The following is a 20,535-nucleotide window of genomic DNA, read 5'->3' on the forward strand; positions in this document are numbered from 1 at the left end:
GAGGACTTGAGGAAGAACCAGACCAGGCTGGAACTCTAGGCTAGATAGGCCTTCTCTTAACATTCCACATGAATACCTGGTATGCTTTAATAAATGCTTAATGCCCAAAGACTTGTGCTAAAGCTTCTAATCTAAGGCGACCACACATTTAGATTTTAAACATCACAAAATCCAGCCTCAGACACTTGACAATTACTAGCTGTGTGACCCCGGGCAAGTCACTTAACCCTCATTCCCCCCCCCCCAATCTTTCTTATGACTGACTCTCTGGGAGGGGGTGAGAAGAGGGAAACAGTAGGAAATAAATGTAGGTGATACAAAATGGTGGCAAGAGGGTGTACCTTTTTAGGTCCTTTCTGACCCTATACTTCTGTGATGAAACAATGGGATTTCGCAGATACTCAAAGACCCACCTGGAGAGACTCAGTTATTAGTATGACCCTAAAGGCTCATCCGCAGGGATCAGGCCTGGAATGGTGATGCTATATGGTAGAAAGGGCCCAGGTTTGGAGTCAGTGACACTCCCTAGCAGAGTGGCCAAGGGCACCTCCCTGAATCACTTCCGACTTTCTCATTCATAAAATAGGGCCAATCCTACTTGCTTTACATCTCCCTCTCAGAGTGGGACAGTTCCTGTCCCCAAGGATCTCCACTCTAATGAGGAAAATGAATCCGCCCAGGAGCATGGAGGCCTGGGAGGGGGCCTTTAATGCAAAAAGCTACAGGGTGTTGAGTGGGGCAGAGAGGAGCAGACTACTCAGGAACACCGGCACAGGGGTGGAACTGTGGTTCCAGAACCAAACTGGGCCTGGGGAGGAAGGGGCAAGAGCACCATGAGCTTCTATTATTACTGCCTGGGTCATGAGCCACAAGTTGGTTTGTGAGAGGTCCAGCAGAACCAGAGGCTTGTGGGCAAGGCCAGTCAGAGGACCACAGTGAGGCTACATGACAAGTGGGGGGAGACCCCCCTTACCTGTAGAGGATGACATATTCACGGCCCTGCTTCCTTGAGAGTCGGTAGGCTGGTGTCACTCTAGTGATAGCAAGCAGAGACTTCAGCAGTAAAGACAGCCTATTGTACACGGTGTAGGAAACTTTAATTTCTTTGTCGCACCTGGGTCGGAGCACAGAGAAGACGTCAGTTTGTTTCCATTATATCCAGGAGAAAGTCTGCATTGGGCATGGGGGACACGGACTAAGACAGACTTGGAAACTTCCACAGGAAATGGAAAAGGGAGCCTGTTCCCAAGTTCATCTTGCCCACCATCCCCTCCTCCCCCTGACCTCAGCAGTCTAATAGGGGTTGGAAGAGCTGAATCTATCTTTTGTTTGAAGGCTATCCCTTTTTCAGCCTCACACCCAGTGGTAGTTGGAGAATCAAATGATACAAATAGGTAATGCTGTAACATTCCTAAGGAATGAATCACCAGAGCTCTAACCTGGACTAGACTGAGGTTGGTAAGAGAAGCTGGGAGGCAGAAGGTGCTTCCTCTAACCCATCTCCCATTTCTGAAGCAGTTATTTTCCCCTACCCCCCACAATCTTTAGAAGCAGCAATCCCTATGTTTATTTGTATGGAACAGAGATGCAAACCTTATGCACTACTTCTATCAGAGCTGCCTGGTCTGAACAGGCCATCTGCAGGAGACCAGCCTGTTGGTGGGAGTTTACTTTAGAATCTCAATCTGATGACAGTTTTCCATTATAAAATAAATCCATATATAACTCATATATATCGATGAGATTGATTTATACTTAATATTTAATTTCTCTGTACATTTTTTCTTTAAAGTTTTAGACAAGGAACTTGGGTAGCTGACTTTTTAAGGACAAAAAAACAAAACAAAACCCAACAAAACAAAACAAAACAAAACCAAGGGGGAAAATCCTAGGAGCCCAGCCACCTGTTTTAACAGGAGGGGCATATGGAAGTCTCACTGGAACACACAAAGAACAGACAAAAGAAATACCCAGGGCATAAGAATCCCCAAGGGATTTCATCAGAACATTACCTGTTCTCTGGGAAAACAAAACACCCTTTTCCCCAGTTTCTCTTTTGCTTCCTTTTCTGTGAAAAGGAATTCTCCCTAGAGGGTCCTCCCTTGGCAGGTCCTAGCTGTTCCAGGCTCTGCTCTTTCTCCTCCCATAGCCCCCCAAGACTCCTGAGTTGGAAACTTACTTTTCATTCATTTCAAGACACCAAATTTCTAGTTCCATGGAATCTCCCTGTAAATAATGAGTGGAGAATAGCAATCACTTTTCCAGTTACTTGAAAACCTATGCTACTAACTCCAGAAACTTGTGATGGGGGTGGGTATACGCCACACACATATATTCAGCCCTCCCTGGACAACTCGCCTAGAAACAAGACTTGGACCCAATGGGTATGAAGAAGGACCAAAGTGCTAGCCCTTCAGTGCCACTAATACAAAGGGTTTTGTTTGCCATGAAGTGGGTGGGAGAGTTACATACAGAAATCTACTGTAAGCAAGCCTTCTTTTTTAAGGGAGATCAATGAGAAACACAGAGATACTCAGGGGTTTAGGAGTGAGCCTGGGTTAGGGAAGTACAGAGAAGACTAGCAAATGTCTTGTGCCCTCAGTTAAAAAATGGGCAGCTTTCTTAATGAGTCAAGTGGAGATGGATTCCTGGGTTTCCCCTTGGTATCCAAGGTAAGAGGAAAAGCTTTGTCCGGAGATCCGAAACATGTCTGTGTGCAGGGCTCAACTTGGCTTTTTCACTGTTTCCCCAGGGGACACAACCACCGCCACTATCATATTAATAGTGATAATGGTAAAAACGACAGCATTTATACAGTGCTCTAAGGGTAGCAAAGTACCTTCGGCACATCATCACACACATTTGATCTGTGAGGTAGGGGGTGCTAGCGTGATTTGCCCAGGGTAATAACGCCGCCAGGCAAGTGTCTGATGGGACTCGGGTCCTCCTCCTTCAAAGTGTGGTGCTTTGCTTTACCCAGGAGGCCGCCTCGCTGCCCCATTCAACTATGGGCCCCTAAGGAAGAAGAGCGAGCTAGACCCAGTGAATTCAGTCACTGCACCCAAGAGAAGAAGCCCTGGGTCCTTTAGGACCCAAGTGTGCCAGGCTGGCCTGAGGATCTGTATGTAGCTCAGCTGACTCGTCACCTCTGAAGTCTTGAGTGAGATTTCCACACACATCGACCTCCCCACGGCAGGCAGCTGTCCTGCCAGTGCTTTCTTGGCCTCATGGGTGACCTCTGGGATATCCTTGATGGCCAAGTTGAACTGAAAAAAGAATAGGACGGGTTTTCTTGTTAAAACCTGCAGGGACTCTTGCCTGAAGGAGCACTGCAGGCATGTCAGATAAGTTTCACTGCAAGGGAGGCCTTGCCACTGTTAGGTAGAAGACATTTTCTCTTTGCAGTGAGTGGAAACCCTCACTAACATCTCCCTTTCTTCATAAACGAGTGTTTATGACGGAGCTCCCAATGGGCAGATAGACTAGCCAGGATGTGAAACACCTTTAAACCCAACATATGGCTCTCCTCTTCCAAACCTCCTTTATCTTGGGCTGCAAGAAGCCAGGAGCCAAACCCAAGACTAGAACACGAGAATGGAGAACAGGCTTTGTTCATTCAGTGGCCCCAAATCCTGGCTTATTAACACTGCTAAGCATTTGTGCTGAATCGAAGAATACTTTTAGTCTACTTTTTTTGTGCAAAGAGAGACCATATAATCTCATAAAAAATAAGGCTTTACCCAATCAGATCCTGTTGGGGAAGATGACGAGCGAGTACTGATCTTCTCTCCCAGCCGAGCCTGGACTATCACTTGGACTGTCTGCAGAGACAAATAAGACCCCCAAAGGTGCGTGCTTAAAAGGTGCTGGATTTTCTTTTTTCTTTCCTTTTTCTTTTGTGGGGCAACGAGGGTGAAGTGACTTGCCCAGAAGGTGCTCCAATAAATACTGAGATGTCCCTAAGAGAGGGTATCCATGCAAGTGGAGCACACGATGAGAGAGGAATTGCTAGGGCTCGGAAGGCCCAGGGACAACAGCTGCCTAAGAAAAGAGTCCTGCACACTCTTGGGCAGGTCTAACACCAGCCAGCAGGAGTAAGTGACATTCACACAGGCAGAAGGAAAGCTGCGTATGGCGGCTGTGGTTTTCCCAAGAATATCAGCCCTGCTGTGGACGTGAACAGGCTCTGCCATGAACTCGCACAGGCTTGAACCAGAAAGCGCCACAGCCCACGGGTGTGACCAGATGGTAAAAGGCTCCCAAATGGTTTCATAACCAGATTTTATAATGTTTGGCTTGGGTGAGCACAGCAATAACGAGGGCACTTCACATGAGAGTTAGGAAAACACTCCTTGCACAGCTTTCAGCGTTTAGGGTAGAAATCCCCAGTGGTGAGGAAGTTATAACAAAGTGAAAAAATGGGAATGTCAGGGGGGAGTGTATGCCTAAAGATGTTGCTGGTTACTATTCAACACTTGTGTTCCCTCCCACCCCATAGGAACATGCCGTGCCAAAAAATGGGGTTTTGCAGCCTGACATTTCTGTCAACAAAAGGCCCTGTGGTCTGCTCCTATCCCCCACCCCCACTGGAGCAAGTAACTGTGGAAAACTGGAAGCCACTTCCTAGCTACGCCCCCTCCACCGCCCCCAGGCCTTCACAGCTTGGTTTACAAGAGACAGAACTTATACCAGTTACCCCCTAAAACGGGCAAGCTGCAAGCTGTCATGCACGGCACATTTCAAAAGACTACCTAAGTGGGAGAAGCATGGAAGTTATTTCTAACAGCTCTAGGGACAAATGAATGAAGAACATATCACCCACCTTCAGGGCAAAAAATTTGATGAATTTGTCCAGGTCCTTCCTGTCCTGGGAACTGAGATCAGTGTCCATTGCATATACAAATCTGAAACAGATAATATATAATGCAGCACAATATCAGTGTCTGGACATTAGTCCTCTCAAATCATATAGGGAAGCTGCTCTTTCCTAAGTATGTGCATGGGAAACTGGGAGGGTAGGAATGAAAGGCTTCAGTTAACTAAAGAGACCAAAAGGGAAAAGGATTAAGAAGGAAAACTTCCCTTTGGGGAATAAAAAAGATGCCCTTCAAACCACACTGGCCATGTCTGACACTTCACGGCTCAGCCCGGCCCACTGTCCCATCTCTCCTCCCTCTCTCCGTCTTCATAAATCTACTTTACAAAACGAGTAGTTATTACATAACACATCAACCTGGTGCACAGAGGATGACAGGAGCTGTTATTCTGTTCTACTTGACAAAGGCAGAGGATTGAAATTTGCTAGAAATATAGAAAGCATGCTATGCTATCCCATATGCTGAGTGAATACAAGCTTGTGCAGAGTCAAAAATTCTAGTGAGTTAAAAGTCAAACAAGAGGCCTCTTGGTGGCCCCTCTTCCCCAGACTTTGTACACTCTCTCTCCCTCTATTTCTTTAATCCTTTCCTTTTTTTGGGGGTGAGACAGTTGGGGTTAAGTGACTTGCCCAGGGTCACACAGCTTGTAAGTGTCAATTGTCTGAGGCCGGATTTGAACTTGGGTCCTTGACGCCAGGGCCGGTGCTCTATCCACTGTGCCACCTAGCTGCCCCCTTCCCCACACTTGTGATGACTGTATGGAGCTGGTGGGTGTCACAGATGAGGCCCTGGGGCAAACAGCTCTGCTGCCTAGAGATGAGATTTTTAAATTGTGAAAGAGGAAACCCGTATGTGTTACATGGGGAAGCTGGTACAACACATGATAAACATAATCAAGCACTGTAATGGAAACAAGGACCCTTGGGTTCCCAGGGAAGAGAATAAGCACAGTGCTACAAATCTGCTCTTTAATACTGTGTATATGTGAGCCTTGGTAGAGACAGGCTAGATTCAGTCCTAGTACTGAAGCCAAAAGGCGGCCAAGAGTTCTCCCAGCTCATGCTCATACAAGCTCCCACCGAGAGAAACTACGGAATGCAAGATTCAGACGTGGCCATTGTTGAAAATGGCAAATCAGGATGAGCACTGGAGCTAATCGAAACTACATGGAAAAATTCAGATTTTAAAATTAATTCATTAGAGAAATGTTCCCATGTGAAGACTGCTACGGCTGCCCACAAGAAGAAATAAAGTCAGTCTCTGCCCTCAAAGACCTGGTAACCAAGTAGAGGACAAAGGACCGCAGACAAAGAATTATACTAAGAGATCGATTACTTACTGCTAAGGTGATCAAAGAAAAAGACACAACCCTTAGTCTTGCCTTAAAATATCCGTAGACTATCAAGAGGCAGCGAGCAGATAGAGCACCATGCCGGCAGTCAGGAAGACCCGAATCCAATCCTGGCCTCAGACACTTACCAGCTGTGTGACTCTGGACAACTCCAGAAGGGTGCTGGCTATGTAAAAGAGCAGAAGCAGAGAACCCCGAGAGGTAGGCTGGAGCTGAAGCACAAAAAGCCTGACATGCAACTTGGAAGTCAGTGGGCATGAGGGAGCCAGTGCTTGAAAAGATGCATGAGATGCTTCAGGCAGGTTCATGAGGGGTACTGTCTGGGAGACAAGAAAACTAGTGAAGGCTACTGTAATCATCCAGAAGGTATTGAAGACCTGGCTAAGAACAGCACTCAGGGCTCACTCAGAGCTGGAAGGTACAGCACAGGGGACATCTGGTTCAACAAAGGCCATGCAGGTAACTAAGTGTCAAGAGTTCCCTACACATTCAAGGCAAGAGCAATAGAAAGAAAAGAAGGAGATACGAGAGGTTTCGACGCCCAAACCACCACCTTGGGTGAGGGAAGTGACGGACATTACAGACAGGCTGGGTGACCCAGGGGAATGGTGGTAAAAGGACCAGACATAAGGAAGTGAGGAGGAAGAACATGTTGGTTGGAAGGGGAGACGAGGAGTGCAGTTTCAGACACAGGCAACATGAGATGCAGCAGGATATGCAGGTGAAAGTAGGTCAAGTAGGCAGTCAGAAATGAAGGAATGAAATCGTTTGTGGCTAGAGATATACATTTAGGAGTCATGGGTGTCGAGGTGCTACCCAGGGCAATGGGAGGAGATTAAATCAGCACAAGAGAACCGGTGGAAACAGGAAAGATGGCAGAATCGAGGCCCTGGAGGAATTCCCCAAGATGAAGAAGGAGGGGCAGCAAGTGGAGCCAGCAAAGGGGAAGAGAAGAAGGCATGAGTCCAGAGTCATGGGTTAGAGAGGCACAAGGAGGAGTGTTTCTGAAAACAAAAAGTGAGACAAGGCTCTGGAAGGAGGCGACTGAGTTTGGAGGGAAGAGAAACAGAGACAGGATTATACAGTTAAGTGAGAGATTGGTGAGGGATCAAGGACTGCCAGGCATACGTCACAGGAATCGTTTCGGTAGGACAGAAGAAGCCTAAGAATATTCAGAGTAAAGAGAGTAAAGCTGAAAGAGGGTGGCTGATTGGTCGCAATTCCCTATCCCTGTCTTTTAAGCTTCATTCATGGGTTTGGAAATACCTGCAATGTACATGCCTCCCTTCAGACTCCTCACTGAGGAGCCTCACCAAGCCCCAATTTCAGGAGGTTCCAACCATGCTTTGCCTGATTCCTGCTCCCCAGCTACCTCCTTCTTAAAAATTAAAAAAAAAAAATTGTTTTTCCAATTACATGTAAAAAACAATTGCTAACACCCATTTTTAAAACTTTGTGTTCCAAATTCTCTTCCTTCCTCCCACCCCATTCCCTCCTTTAAGAAGGCAAGCAATTCAATATAAGTTATACATGTGTAGTCATGCAAAACATTTCCTTATTAGTCAGGTTGTAAAAGAAAACAGACCAAAAAAAAACCCCAAAGCCCTCAAGAAAAATAAAGTTAAAAAAAATTATGCTGCAATCTGTATTCAGATACCAACAGTTCTTTCTCTGAGGATGGATAGCGTTTTTCATCATAAGTCCTTCAGAGTTGTCTTGGATCATTGCATTGCTGAGAATAGCCAAGTCATTCACAGATGATCATCTTACAATATTGCTGTTACTTTGTATACAGTACATTTCACTTTGCATCAGCTCGTGTAAGTCTGTTCAGGTTTTGAGAGCATCCTGATCATCATTTCTTTTTTTTTTTGGCAGGGCAACGGGGGTTAAGTGACTTGCCCAGGGTCACACAGCTAGTAAGTGTCACGTGTCTGAGGCCAGATTTGAACTCAGGCACTCCTGAATCCAGGGCCGGTGCTTTATCCACTGCTCCTGATCATCATTTCTTATAGCACAATAGTATTCCCTCATAATAACATCCCACAATTTGTTCAGCCATTCCCCAATTGATGACTATCCCCTAATTTTGTATTCTTTGCTCTAAATAATTTTTTGTACATATAGGTCTTTTAACTTTTTGGTTTTTTCTCTCTTTTTGGATATGACACCTAGTGGTGGTATTGCTGGGTCAGAGTCCCAGCCACCCTCTTATCAACTTCCTTGCACCTCTGGAACAATAACCAAATCAATTCTGCTCCTGAGAAAGGAAGGTATTTTAATGGAATCTTCTATAGCTCCCACTCGCCATTCCGGTACCTTTCCAAACAAAAGTAGCCCTTCTGGATCATCATTCCCCTCTATGCGTCATCTTCTACTGGTATGTAAGCTCCTGGAGGACTGAGAATGTCTCCCCTTGTATCTGTAGCTACAGCTCTTAATAGATGCACAATCCTGCATTCAAAGATAATGCATCCAGAGATGTGTTTATACATGTTCAGCCTGTATTGGATTGCTTGCTGTCTTGGGGAGGGGGGAGGGAGGGAGAAAATTTTGAGACTAGAAATCTTGTGGGAACAAATGTTGAAAACCATCTCTGGATGTAACTGGAAAATAATAAAATGTTTATATGGGGGGAAAAAAACGAAGCTAAGTGTCTCTAAAGGGCTTTCTAGTTACAGGATCTTCTATAGGTGTAAATTTTCCTCTGGTACATATTGTGCTTTGTGGGCATTTGGTGATCTTTTGCCAAACTGTACCAATTTAAATGTAAAAAAAAGATAATGCATTCTGTTTGGAATATACTGACCTCCCCTGAGGCAAAGGAAGGAGCAGTCTGGCGGGAGGAAAGCACTCCCTAAAAACTGAGGGACTCTTGCGCAGAGTAGTCCAAAGAGTGCAGCATGCCCCACGTGGGGCGGATCTTTCCAGAGGTGACCCCACTCCCTCTGGCTCAATCACTAACTATAGCTGCAGATGCTTTAAGTTACATCAAGTCATGGGCACCATCTGTAGCCTGAGGTATTTGCATCGGCTGGGTGCTCTTCTGGTAAGAATACAATTCTTCTCTCTCAAATAAAGTAGGCACAGTCTGGTCTAAGCTCAGAGACTGAAAGCAGAAGATGCCCGCCCCTGCCCCGCTGTAACCGCCTCATGTGTAACTCTGGGCTCCTCTCTTTCAAGGACATGGGCTCTCCTATTCTTCTGATCACAATCGATCCATCCATTTTCACCCGGCTTCCTATTTGTTTACATCTTCCCCTAAATCCTCCCAGGAGGCCCTGACCCCAACATACTGAAGGACCTCTGAAGGGCTGTGCATTTATTAGAAGGATCCTCAAACCGCTGGCACACAGAGCCCAGTCATTCTGATCGCTATTTAGGTCCATGACTTCACACAGAGAAGCAAACATGAACTGGGGCCTGGCTGCAGTTTCTTCTCCCCATTCATTCTCCAATAATAATACTAATAACTTGCATTTAGAGAGTGCTTTACAAAGTATTTTAAGAAGAGCAGTTCACTGGATCCTCATAAGTGAACCCTGGTCCTAAGGCATTATGCGTCTGAGGCTGGAACTAAAACAAAGGCCCCCTGACTCCCAGTTCGGCACTTTCCATCATGCTCTTACCCACAATGTTTCCATGGCTCCTCATTACCTACCCACTCCTCTGTCCCTCATTTCAAGCCCTTCCCAACTCAGTTCTAGCCAACCGTGACAGACTTTCATATGACTTCCTCTCACACAGTGAGTATTTCAAACTGTCTCCAGACTGAGCTGCCTCTACAAAGGTTGTCCACTCTACTTGGGAACCTTATCCCTCCTTATTTCTGTCTTTCCAAATTCCTAACTCCATGCAGACCACATCATCTTTTTGGTATTGTCATTCAATGATTACAGCTTTTAAGATTACAGTTTCCTTGAGGGCATACCAGAGGAACTTTTTATTTCCTTTTTTTGGACAGTTAATAAACTAGTACTTGGCTGGGGGGGGGCACTTACAGATGTAGTTTAACTAGATGATTTTTTTTGGTGAGGCAATTGGGGTTAAGTGACTTGCCCAAGGTCACACAGCTAGTATGTGTCAAGTGTCTGAGGCTGGATTTGAACTCAGGCCCTTCTGACTCCAGGGCCGGTGCTCTATCCACTGTGCCACCTAGCTGCCCCAGTTTAACTAGATTTTAACAAAGCTTTTGATAAAATATCTTATACTGTTCTTGTAGAAAATATGAAGAGATAGGATCTAGAATCTAAGTGGCATTCCAAGCTGGCTGGCTAGCTGCAATCTAAAAGTAGTCATTCATGGTTCACTGCCAACAATGAGGAAGTGTCCAAGAGAATATCCCGGGACTCTGTGCTCAGCCCTATGCTGGTTAACCGTTTTATTAACGACTTGCAGCTTTGGGCGGCACCTCCAGGAAAGAAGAGGTGACAGTACACCCCTGTGTTGTCCTGAGCAGACCCCACTCTAAGCACTACATTCTCTTCCTGACACCAGGCTTTGTGTCGGGTCATGGGAATGACACGGTAACCCTTCCCGCAAAGACAAGGACAAGGTGGAAAGTGTCCGCGGGACGGTACCCAGGGTGGTGACCTTGAGTGCAGGTCATGGGAAGCAGTTAAAGCAGCTTAGAATGTTTAGCGTGGAGAAAACAAGATTCAGGTGGTGAGGACAGTCCCAACCAATGAGTCATTGTGGAAAAGTGGGTCTCTTAGGGGTGAGGCATAATGATGATGGGATGTCTGTCAAGAGCCGGCTGGTCCTTCCTTCAGCTGCTTTTTCTTTTAGAGACAGGCAGGACAGAGGCCTGAATCTGAGGAACCAAGCACAGACATTTTGAGGAACTGGCCAAGAGGCAGGACTTTATGGGTCAGGTCATTTTTGTTTTAAGTGACAGGCTTTTTTGGACTTCATAGCTGAAAATCTCACTCTCTTGATCATGTGGTAAAAGTTTCTTGCAAATTCTTCAATTTCCTTTTCCTTTTCTGATAACAAGCTGAATTTATGATCTCATGTGAGATACCTCTAGCCTTTTTTAAAAACTAAAACTAGGGGGCAGCTAGGTGGCATAGTGGATAAAGCACTGGCCTTGGATTCAGGAGGACCTGAGTTCAAATCTGGCCTCTGACACTTGACACTTACTAGCTATGTGACCCTGGGCAAGTCACTTAACCCCCATTGCCCTACCAAAAAAAACCCCCCACCAAACAAACAAACAAAAAAACCCCAAACCAAAAAACAACTAAAACTACCTGCTATGGGGCCACAAGCCAATTACTATGTATAATCACAGACATATAGGAGAAAAATGAATAGCTCCCTGTGATAGAATTATGTGTTATCAAATATCACCTTTTCTGAAATGCCTTCTTTAGGCATATCAGAGTGTGTCCCTTCAAGCCTGAACCTCACCTATTTGCCCTAACTCACCACTTTCCAAATGCAGAGACTGATTCATGCAGCACTTAAAATAAATAAAATCAGCCTTGGTGACAATGAACATAAATAAAAGGCCCATTTCTGGTCTTATGTGGTACCTGGCCCCAATAAAAATAGCTCTTTAGCCCCAGCCTGTATCTTGTACATCATCCTCACAACAAAGAGAAATCCATCCTAATCCATCCTTCAGGATGCCAAATTGTTAAAGGTCATGTACAAACGAACCAGATACCAATTTCCTTTGGAACAAACATCTGAAAAAAACAAAGCAGCCCACCTGTTTTGCTTCCATAACAACCACACTTCTAAGGTCTCGTTCAGGCCATTGCCTGTTGGGTTCTCAGGGGCCATGCCAGGAGGAGCCCAAGCAGAGAGGTTCAAGTTGGAAAGGCTCCAAGGCCAGTCCTGGAGCCAGACTGTGAGCCCAGTGGCCCACAGGAGCAGCCTGGCTCCAGGGTAATGAATTTGGGGGCCTGCCTAACTGTACCAAAGCCATCTATTAAATGATAAATTCTAAAGGCTTCGATTGATTCAAGGGAGCACCTACCCAAACAATAGCTGCCCCCTGGTTGATTAGTTAGTGCTTCCTTCTGGATTCCAGGGTCTCTGCTGTCAACTGAGGAAGAGGATCTACCTTTACAAATGGGCAGCTCTGCCAATCTTTACTCACTATTGTACTCAAATGCTAACTAAAAAAAAAAAAGAAGCTTCAGAAGAGAAAGTAATGCATGAAAACTACTGCACACACTGGTTAAAAAAAGGAAATGTGCCAACTGAAGTGAACAGATCGACTTTGGGGACCTCTCTGAGGCAGGGGCAGCTGGTGGTTTGCTGCAGGAGGGTGACTGGGAGCTGCGCAGGCAGCACACCTCTCCCCCCTCCCCCCTCCCCTCCCAGGATCTTCTTTTCCTTGTTCAAGTAGCTCATTCCTACCACTTATGCTCAACTTAGAAAGATGACTAGATCAGAGTCTCTCTGCCCCCCCATAGGTGCCCAGGGCTCTCCCAGCTGTACCACACTGAGGTCAGAGAGGACTCAGTGGGGAAGAAATCTCTCTCCTTATCTTCTCCTCTGCTGGGCCTTTCCCTCCATGCCAAGAGCCTTAAATGTGGACCAGAAGTTAATTTGCTGAATATATGAATCAAGTTTTGCCAGTTTGAAGTTTTACATTTCTCCCTCAAAACCAAAGGCTAACCTTTGGCACACACCCTTGGATTTGTATATGGCCCTTGATGTTTTCCCTGTGGGTGTGACCTTTTACACCCTGCCACAGATCCACAAGCTCACAGAAACTATCATTTCAAAGTCCTCTCCCCAATCAACGGTATTTACTGAGCACAGCACTTGGAATACAGCAGGTGTTAAATGTGGCCCAAATGCTCATTGTGTGCTCAGCACCAAAAGAAGTGATATGGGGGAAGTAGATATTACGACCCATGGCTCCAGGAACTCAAAATCTTATCAAGTTTGGGAGACAGTATAAAACAGAAAACACTGAAAAGAAAGTGCAAGAGGAATCCAGTTTACTCTGAAAGGAAGAAACAGAAGGTGGGCTGAGCCTTTAAAAAATGGGTAGCATTCAGACAGGCCAAGTGGGTTAGAAAGCATTTCACTCCAAGTAGAGGCCTGGAAAAAGGGAGGAGACAAACAGGGCCTGTGACGGAGCAGATGGACAACAGCCCACGGACCAGTCTAACTGCGGCAGAGGACAGGTGTTTGACAGATGCCACAAACCAGGGGCTATTTAGGGTGAAGGCCGGCTTCTGAGGCCCTCCAAAGTCAGGCAAAAGTGTCTGAAAAAGATCAGCTTGGTATCGAGGGGTCCAGGGCCAAGACCACAATGATGGCAATGGGAACAAGAAAGTGAGGGCAGATGAACAATCCAACATCTGAAGCCAGGTGCAGCAGGGGGAAGAGAATGGAGGGCTTGAGTCAGGAAGTCCTGAGCTTAGATCCAGCCTCAGACATCTACTAGCTGCGGAACCCTGGGTAAAGCAGTCAATCGGCCTCTCGGCGGTGCAGTCCTTAAGGTGCTATAGGAATGCAAGCTGTTGCTATAATTGCCATTATTCTAATCAGAGAGATCATCTAGTTCAACCTGCTCATTTTTATAGAGGGAGCTGAGATCCAGACAAGTGACTCGCCCAAGGTCACAACATTCAGAAAGGCATTTTTATTTTATTTTTTAGCGGGGCAATGAGGGTTAAGTGACTTGCCCAGGGTCACACAGCTAGTAAGTGTCAAGTGTTCAAGGCCTGGATTTGAACTCAGGTTCTCCTGAATCCAGGGCCAGTGCTTTATCCACTGCGCCACCTAGTTGCCCCTGAGAAAGGCTTTTTTTTTTTTTTTGGTGAGGCAATTGGGGTTAAGTGACTTGCCCAGGGTCACACAGCTAGTAAGTGTTAAGTGTCTGAGGCCGGATTTGAACTCAGGTCCTCCTGACTGCAGGGCCGATGCTCTATCCACTGTGCCACCTAGCTGCCCCAGAGAAAGGCATTTTTAATGAAGAGAAAACAGGACTTGGCAACAGATCCACATTTACTTTGAGAGACCAGAGACAGTATGGCACTGATGGAAACTTAATGCTGCTTGACTTTTTCCTTTGCAGGCTAGTAAACCAAAAACTTATGTGGAAAGAAAGGAAAAAGGACAAGTGACAAGAATGAGGTGTCAAGGAAGACTGTTATTCTGGTTCTCTTACTAATCAGTCAGTAAACATTAAGTACCTACTGCATGCAGAGCACTGTGCCAAGTGCTGGCGATACAAAGAGAGCCCCTGCCCTCACAACATGAAAACAACTATGTACAAACAAGATACACAGGATAAAGTGAAAATGACCAGCTGGCAGAAGGTATTCAAATGAAGGGGGAGGAAAAAAGCTTCTCAGAGAAGGTGGGATTTTATCTGGGACTGAAAGGAGCCTAGGAGGCAAAGATGAGGACGGAAAATGGGAGACAGCCAGCCAAAAAACGCCCAAGTTTTTGTTCTGAGTGAGGAACAACAAAGAGGCCAGTGTCCTGGATCACTGATGGGGGTGGGGTCTAAGAAGACTGGAGAGGTGGGGGTGGAGGGATCCGGAAGGGCTCTGAAGGTCAAACAAGTTTTTATACTGGATCCTGGAAATGTCAGGGAGCTCCTGGGGTCGACACAGTCAGGCCTGCAGTTTGTAAGGGTCACTTTGACAGCTGAGTGGAGGACAGAAGGGACTGGGGAGAGACCTGTGAAAGGCTGTTGGAACAGTCCAGTCATGAGGTGATGGTGGCCCACACTAGGGTGGCACTGTCAGAGGAGACAAAGGGCATGTTATAAAGGTAAAATTGATAGCCCTTGGCAACAAATTTGATGGGGGAAGAGATGAGAGAGTGAAGAGCTGAGGATGACACCTGGTTTTGAGGCTGGGTGACTAGGAGGAAGGCAGAGCTTTCTATAGGAAAAGGGAAGCGTTGGGGGGAGGGGAGAGAGTTATGAGCTCAGTTTTGGACACGCTGAATTTATTTACTTATTTGGCTGTCTATTTATTTATGAGGCAATGGGGTTAAGTGATATGCCCAAGGTCACACAGCTAATAAGTGTCTGGGGCTGGATTTAAACTCAGGTCCAGTGCTTTACCCACTTGAGTCACCTAGCTGCCCCAGGGACATGTTGAATTTAAGATGTTTATGGACCATGCAGCTCAGAATGTCCAATAGGCAGGAGAGGCTAGTAGTCAACAGAAAGATTAAGACTGGATAAACAGATTTGAGAACCATCAGCAAAGAGATAATCAAATCTTTGTGAGCTGATAGAGGGGAAAAGGAGAGGGCCCACACCCAGGGATATGACCCTGAAGAGTGGTCGGATAATCAGAACCAGAAGAGCAGTGTCTGGGAAACTCAGAAAGCATCGAGGAGCAGAGGCCCTGAAGGAGGAGCACTAAGGAAAGCTTAGACGTGACTTCGGAGAGAGCAGTTTCAGTTGAATGATGAGGTTTAATGGCTTCCACACACACCCCCTACTAGGGAGCAGGCCCCAAGGCTGAGAGAGTCCTCTCTCATAGATCTCATCAGTTACTAGAGAACACCCTGGAAGGTTCAAGTCATCCAGATACACACACACCCCTACACCCCAACTGCCTGCTGCACCCTCTCATTTGATGTCTGGTCGTCAATTCAAACTTAACTTGTCCAAAACAGAACTCATTGTTGATTTGTGTCATGGAATGTGTGATGGACTTAGAGTCGGGAGAAATCAGGGTTTGCTGCATATAATGTGCCTCTGATAATACCCTCAAGACCAGGGGGGTGGGGGTGGCAAGGCCCTCAGTCTCCTAATCTGTAAAGTGGGAATCAATACCACAGGTGTTACTGCACCTACTTCACTCACAGGGTGGTAACTTTAAGGTTTAGAAAGCACTGAGTCTGTGATTCTTCTGCATACATATGAATAAAAAAGGGGAAGAGATGACCATCCCAAGCAGGAAGAGTCCCAGGCTGACCCACGTTCAGCAAGGCGTGGGCTTTGAGTTTTTTCTTTGTGGTGGGGGCCTTGGATTCTTTCACCCTTCCTTAGTGACAAAGGACAGTGGAGAGAAACAGGGGCTGGCCAGCTCTTATTGGCACATCTCTGGAGACACTAAGGGTCCATCAACACCATTTTATAACAACATCAATGAATACTAAGGTAGCAATTTCAAAGGCTACATTAACATTTGAAAAACTACATACCTTTTCCAGTAGATCTCTTCCCCCCCCCCCCCTTCTAGATAATGTAATCTGCCCTCACCCTCCATTACAAGGGAAAATTTGAATAGTTCTGGATTATTTACTAACTTGTTTATCTTACCCTTAGGGCTAACCTTCCCCACCCAGAGATTGTGTTGATTTAGTCGTTTTCAATCATATCCCCACTCTTTGCAACCCTTTTTGGGGTTTTCTTGGCAAAGATACTGGAGTGGTTTGCCATTTCCTTCTCCAGTTCCATTTTATAGATGAGGAAACTGAGACAAACAAAGGTTAAGGGACTTACCCAGGGTCACAAAGCTAGTAAATGTCTAAGGCTGGATTTGAACTCAGGTCTTCCTGGCTCCAGGCCTGGTACTCTATCCATTGTGCCACCCAGCTGAGATTACAGATAATTCATTCTATGGTTATTCAGATTTCACAAAACTTTAAGGGTCCCTTTTTAAAAGCACAAAATTCCAAACCACAGGGGAACTGGGGTCAAGTTATACCTGACATAGACTTGTTGGTGAAAGTCCCTTAACTTCCCAGTGCTATGTATAGGCAGCTCTCAAAGATGAGAAGTTATAGCAATGAAGTCATAGCACCAGACTGCCCCATTTCACCCCAGCTTTTTCACGAAATACAGCCAAACTCAACAAGTCAAAATTACAGTCATGATAATATAGAGGGTACATTCCCAGAGTATTCTTTAAAGTCTGTTCTGCAAATTGATCCCAGTATTACAACCACATGTACCCATCATGAAGATGAGAAAGGGAACACACAGAAGTATTTGTACTGTTCCCAAGATAAAGAACTGGCTTTCCAATCAAGGGCCACCCTTGAGGGCATAAACCATGCCCAACCAGCATGCACAGCCCAAAGTTAGATCCCTTTTTGTCTTTAAATAAAACAAAATCCCTTACACAACCCAGTGACCTCAAGCCAGAATATTCATCAGTTCCTGATCCAGTTTGCTTATTAGAATTCAAATAATCCCTCATACAAAAAAACAAATCCCAAACCTGAACTCTAACTTGGATAGGTCACACTCTAGCCTTCCTCATTCTTTCACACTCATAAAATGTTAAGGGGATTACTACTACATAACTGTCTTTGTGGCGACTGTAGTGCCCAAGTAGAATGTTCTAAGAGACGGTACAGGGAGTAGAATCTTCATGAGAGCGGAGACTTCCACTTTATCTCCAGTGGTTAGCACAGCGCCTTCCCTAAGGTAGATAGGCACTTGTTTGTGGGACTGAATTGTTTTGGTTTGGTTTTTTGGCTGAATGGAAAACCAGAAGACAGGGTCCCTGCTGCCTGAGCAATTTAGAAATGGTGCTTCTACCAGTACAGAAGATTTGCATATGAGCCATTCAACCTCTGGCCTATATACAGCATATCCATCTCATGTTCACAGTACTCAACCACTAATCGACCTAACAAGCATTTACAAGGTCCTACCGTTCTAAAGGGAAAAGAGAAATGAAAAAAGTTGGCAGTCTGGTTGAATAAATACAATACGGACATAAAAGGCATTAGTGCATAAAAATCAATTCAGAATGAGAAGGGAGAAGGTGCCTTAGCTCTGTCATTTGCTCCTCAGTTTACCTTAGAGAAGTCACTTTGCTTTTCACCTGTAAAAAAAAAAAAAGGGAAAAATGACCTATGTGACTCTAAGGTCCCTCCGGCACTAAATCAATGATTCCATGACAAGGCTTTTTCTGATAATTTGCCAGGTGTCACACTGAGGGTAAAGTCTACGAGCCTCTGGAATGTCCATGCCAGGAGAGTTGAACTATATCTAGGGCAGGGACTATCTATCATTTCTCTTTGGGTCCCCAACATGGAGCTCCAGATTTGGCAGCCAGGGATAAGAAATGGACCCATGATTTCACTGGAATTAAGATTCCCAGATGAAGAAAACTCCCTTCAACCAATGCAGGCCAGCACTTTCTCTGCAACTTCTGGTCCAGACTTGTCCAAGGTCACAGAGCCAATATGAATCAGAGGCAGGACCTGAACCCAGGCTTCCCAGCTCTTCATCCACTATACAATGCCCTTCCTATGAGAGGCACACAGTAGGCACCTAATAAATACCTCGTGATCTGATCATATTTACACATCACTTTACATAGAGATGAAAGGTTGGTACTATAGGTGTTAGTAACCTTGTTTATGGTTACATAGCTAGGGAGGGTCAGAGGCATCATTTGAATCTGGGTGCTCCTCATTCCAAGCTTCACATTCAGTGTCCAATGAATAACAACATTTTTTTTTTGGGGGGGGGGGGTTGGAGAAGGGCTTGAAGAGTCAGGAAGGAAAAAAAGGGAAGGGATCTTTCTGCTGTGAAAGGATTTCATTTCAGAATCCTCTAATAGCTGAGGAGTCAGCAATAAGCCAAAGAAATCTTTCATCAGCCAGCCAGCATTTATTAAGCACTTAGTAAATGGGCAGCTAGGTGGCGTGGTGAAGGGCATCTTAAACTTTTTCCACTCATGACCCCTTTTTGCCCAATACATTTTTACCCCCCAGTATGTAGGTATACAAAATAGCTATAGGAATCAAACCTTTACTGCCAATTTTTTTGTGGGTGACCCAATATGAGGACTTCGCCCATAGTTTAAGAAGCTCTGGCATAATGGATAAAACACTGGGCTTAGAGTCATGAAGACCTGAGTTCAAATCCAGCCTCAGACATGTACTAGCAGCGTGACACTGACCAAGTCATTTAAGATTGCCTCAGTTTCCTCATCTGTAAAGCCAGCAGAAGGAAATGGCAAACCACTCCTGCATCTTTGCCAAGAAAACTCCAAATGGGGTAGAGTTGGACAGGCCCGATGCCCATGGAGGATACAAAGGAAGACCAACACAGGGGCCTTGCCCTTGTTCTAATGCTTAGGCACTTAAGAGGAGATATTTCCTGAGCGTAATTCACGAACTCCCTTAGGTGCTACCTTCTCTCTCCTTTGGAGTCAGGACGGGGCCGTGAGCCGACGTAGGGTACTCTTTGTACTACCGACGCTTGGCTTTCTGCTTTGGCGGGGGCTTTGCTCACTACACCCCTGGGGAAAAGATGGTCCAAGAATTACCAGCCCCATTTTGCAGAGTGGTGGCCCCTGTCCCTCCTCCTCCTCCTCCTCCCCTTCCTCTTAGACCTGGTTGTCCAAGGGGCCATGACCCGGAGCAGTCCAGGAGCCGGGGGTGGGGACACGACACTGATTTGGGACTCAGAAGACTCCAGCTCTGCCATTTCCCACTTGGGCCTCCTGGGCGAGGGACTTCCCCGTCTCCAGCTCTCAGGTTTCCTCCTCCTGGTCTGATATCACCTCCGCATCCCCCTCTCAGGCTCCTCACGAGTGGAGGGGCCTGGGCCAGAAATTGATTCCGTGACCCCGGAGGTTGGGAGGTCATCGGGGAAGAGTGAGATGGCAAGAAACGGAGACGGTTCAAAGCCCGTTCTCTGGGTCCGCATCTGGCGCTGTCACCGCGCTCTTCCTCGGGTTTAGGAGAGGGTCCCTTCCTCCCCTGAATCCTACGGACACGCGTCCCCTCTCCAGCCTCAGTTTCCCCACTTGTAATGGGAGGGTCGGGGGAGTGGGGCCCGCTCCGGCCTCGGTTTCCTCGGGGGAGGTGGTAGGGGAGATCGTACCTGTGGGGCTCAGGACTCGCATTCCGGGGCCCGGGACGCCGCCTCCGGCCTCGGGCTGGGCCCCGCCGCTGGTCGCCCGGGGCCTCCCTCTTCGCGGGCCGCGGGACTCTGCGCCTGCCTAGGCTCAAGGACGGCCGCCCGCGCTCCTCGGTCTCCGCGCTGCGGCTTCCACCGCCTCCGGCTCCGGCTCCGGCTCCGAGCTCGTCACGCGCTGCTCCGGCTCCGGCTCCAGCCCCGCGGCCTCCCGGCTCCAGGCGCCGCCATCGCTGCTGTTTGTTTTCATCCGCTTCGTTGGAGGAGGGGGGAGGGGGCGGTCCAGGAAAAGCGCGACGTCTATCCGCTTTCGCATTTTCGCTTCCGGTCCTACGGCCTCCTTTTGTCTTCTCGCGGCCAGGAATCACCCAAAAGTTCCATCTGCCTTCGGTACCAGTCTGCCCTGGCCAGTGGTCAAGCTTTGGCTGGGGCACAAAACGGAGAGGTGAAGGTCAGGAGAAAGGAAAGGGGAAACCGGGGCT

The 20,535-nt window shown here is 46.7% G+C and overlaps 1 protein-coding gene across 4 annotated transcripts in view; it reads right to left on the bottom strand.

The window, feature by feature from the left end:
* ATG13 (autophagy related 13) overlaps positions 1-20,476 on the bottom strand; it is a 36,961-nt gene extending 16,485 nt beyond the window's left edge. For 2 of the 4 annotated variants that reach the window (XM_043970917.1, XM_043970919.1), the window contains exons 1-5: positions 4,823-4,904; positions 3,741-3,821; positions 3,147-3,266; positions 2,180-2,226; positions 974-1,114 (exon numbers count right to left, since the gene is read on the bottom strand). In XM_043970917.1, coding sequence (XP_043826852.1) covers positions 974-1,114; positions 2,180-2,226; positions 3,147-3,266; positions 3,741-3,821; positions 4,823-4,891 — 458 coding nt within the window. In that variant the 5' untranslated portion in view covers positions 4,892-4,904. Of the gene's footprint in view, positions 1-973; positions 1,115-2,179; positions 2,227-3,146; positions 3,267-3,740; positions 3,822-4,822; positions 4,905-17,979; positions 18,006-20,020 lie in introns of those variants that run through there. The other 2 variants (XM_043970916.1, XM_043970918.1) reach the window with 2 other exon arrangements.
* Between the last annotated feature and the right edge of the window lie 59 nt (positions 20,477-20,535).

Source organism: Dromiciops gliroides, chromosome 6, assembly GCF_019393635.1.
Source record: "Dromiciops gliroides isolate mDroGli1 chromosome 6, mDroGli1.pri, whole genome shotgun sequence".
NCBI lineage: Eukaryota > Metazoa > Chordata > Mammalia > Microbiotheria > Microbiotheriidae > Dromiciops > Dromiciops gliroides.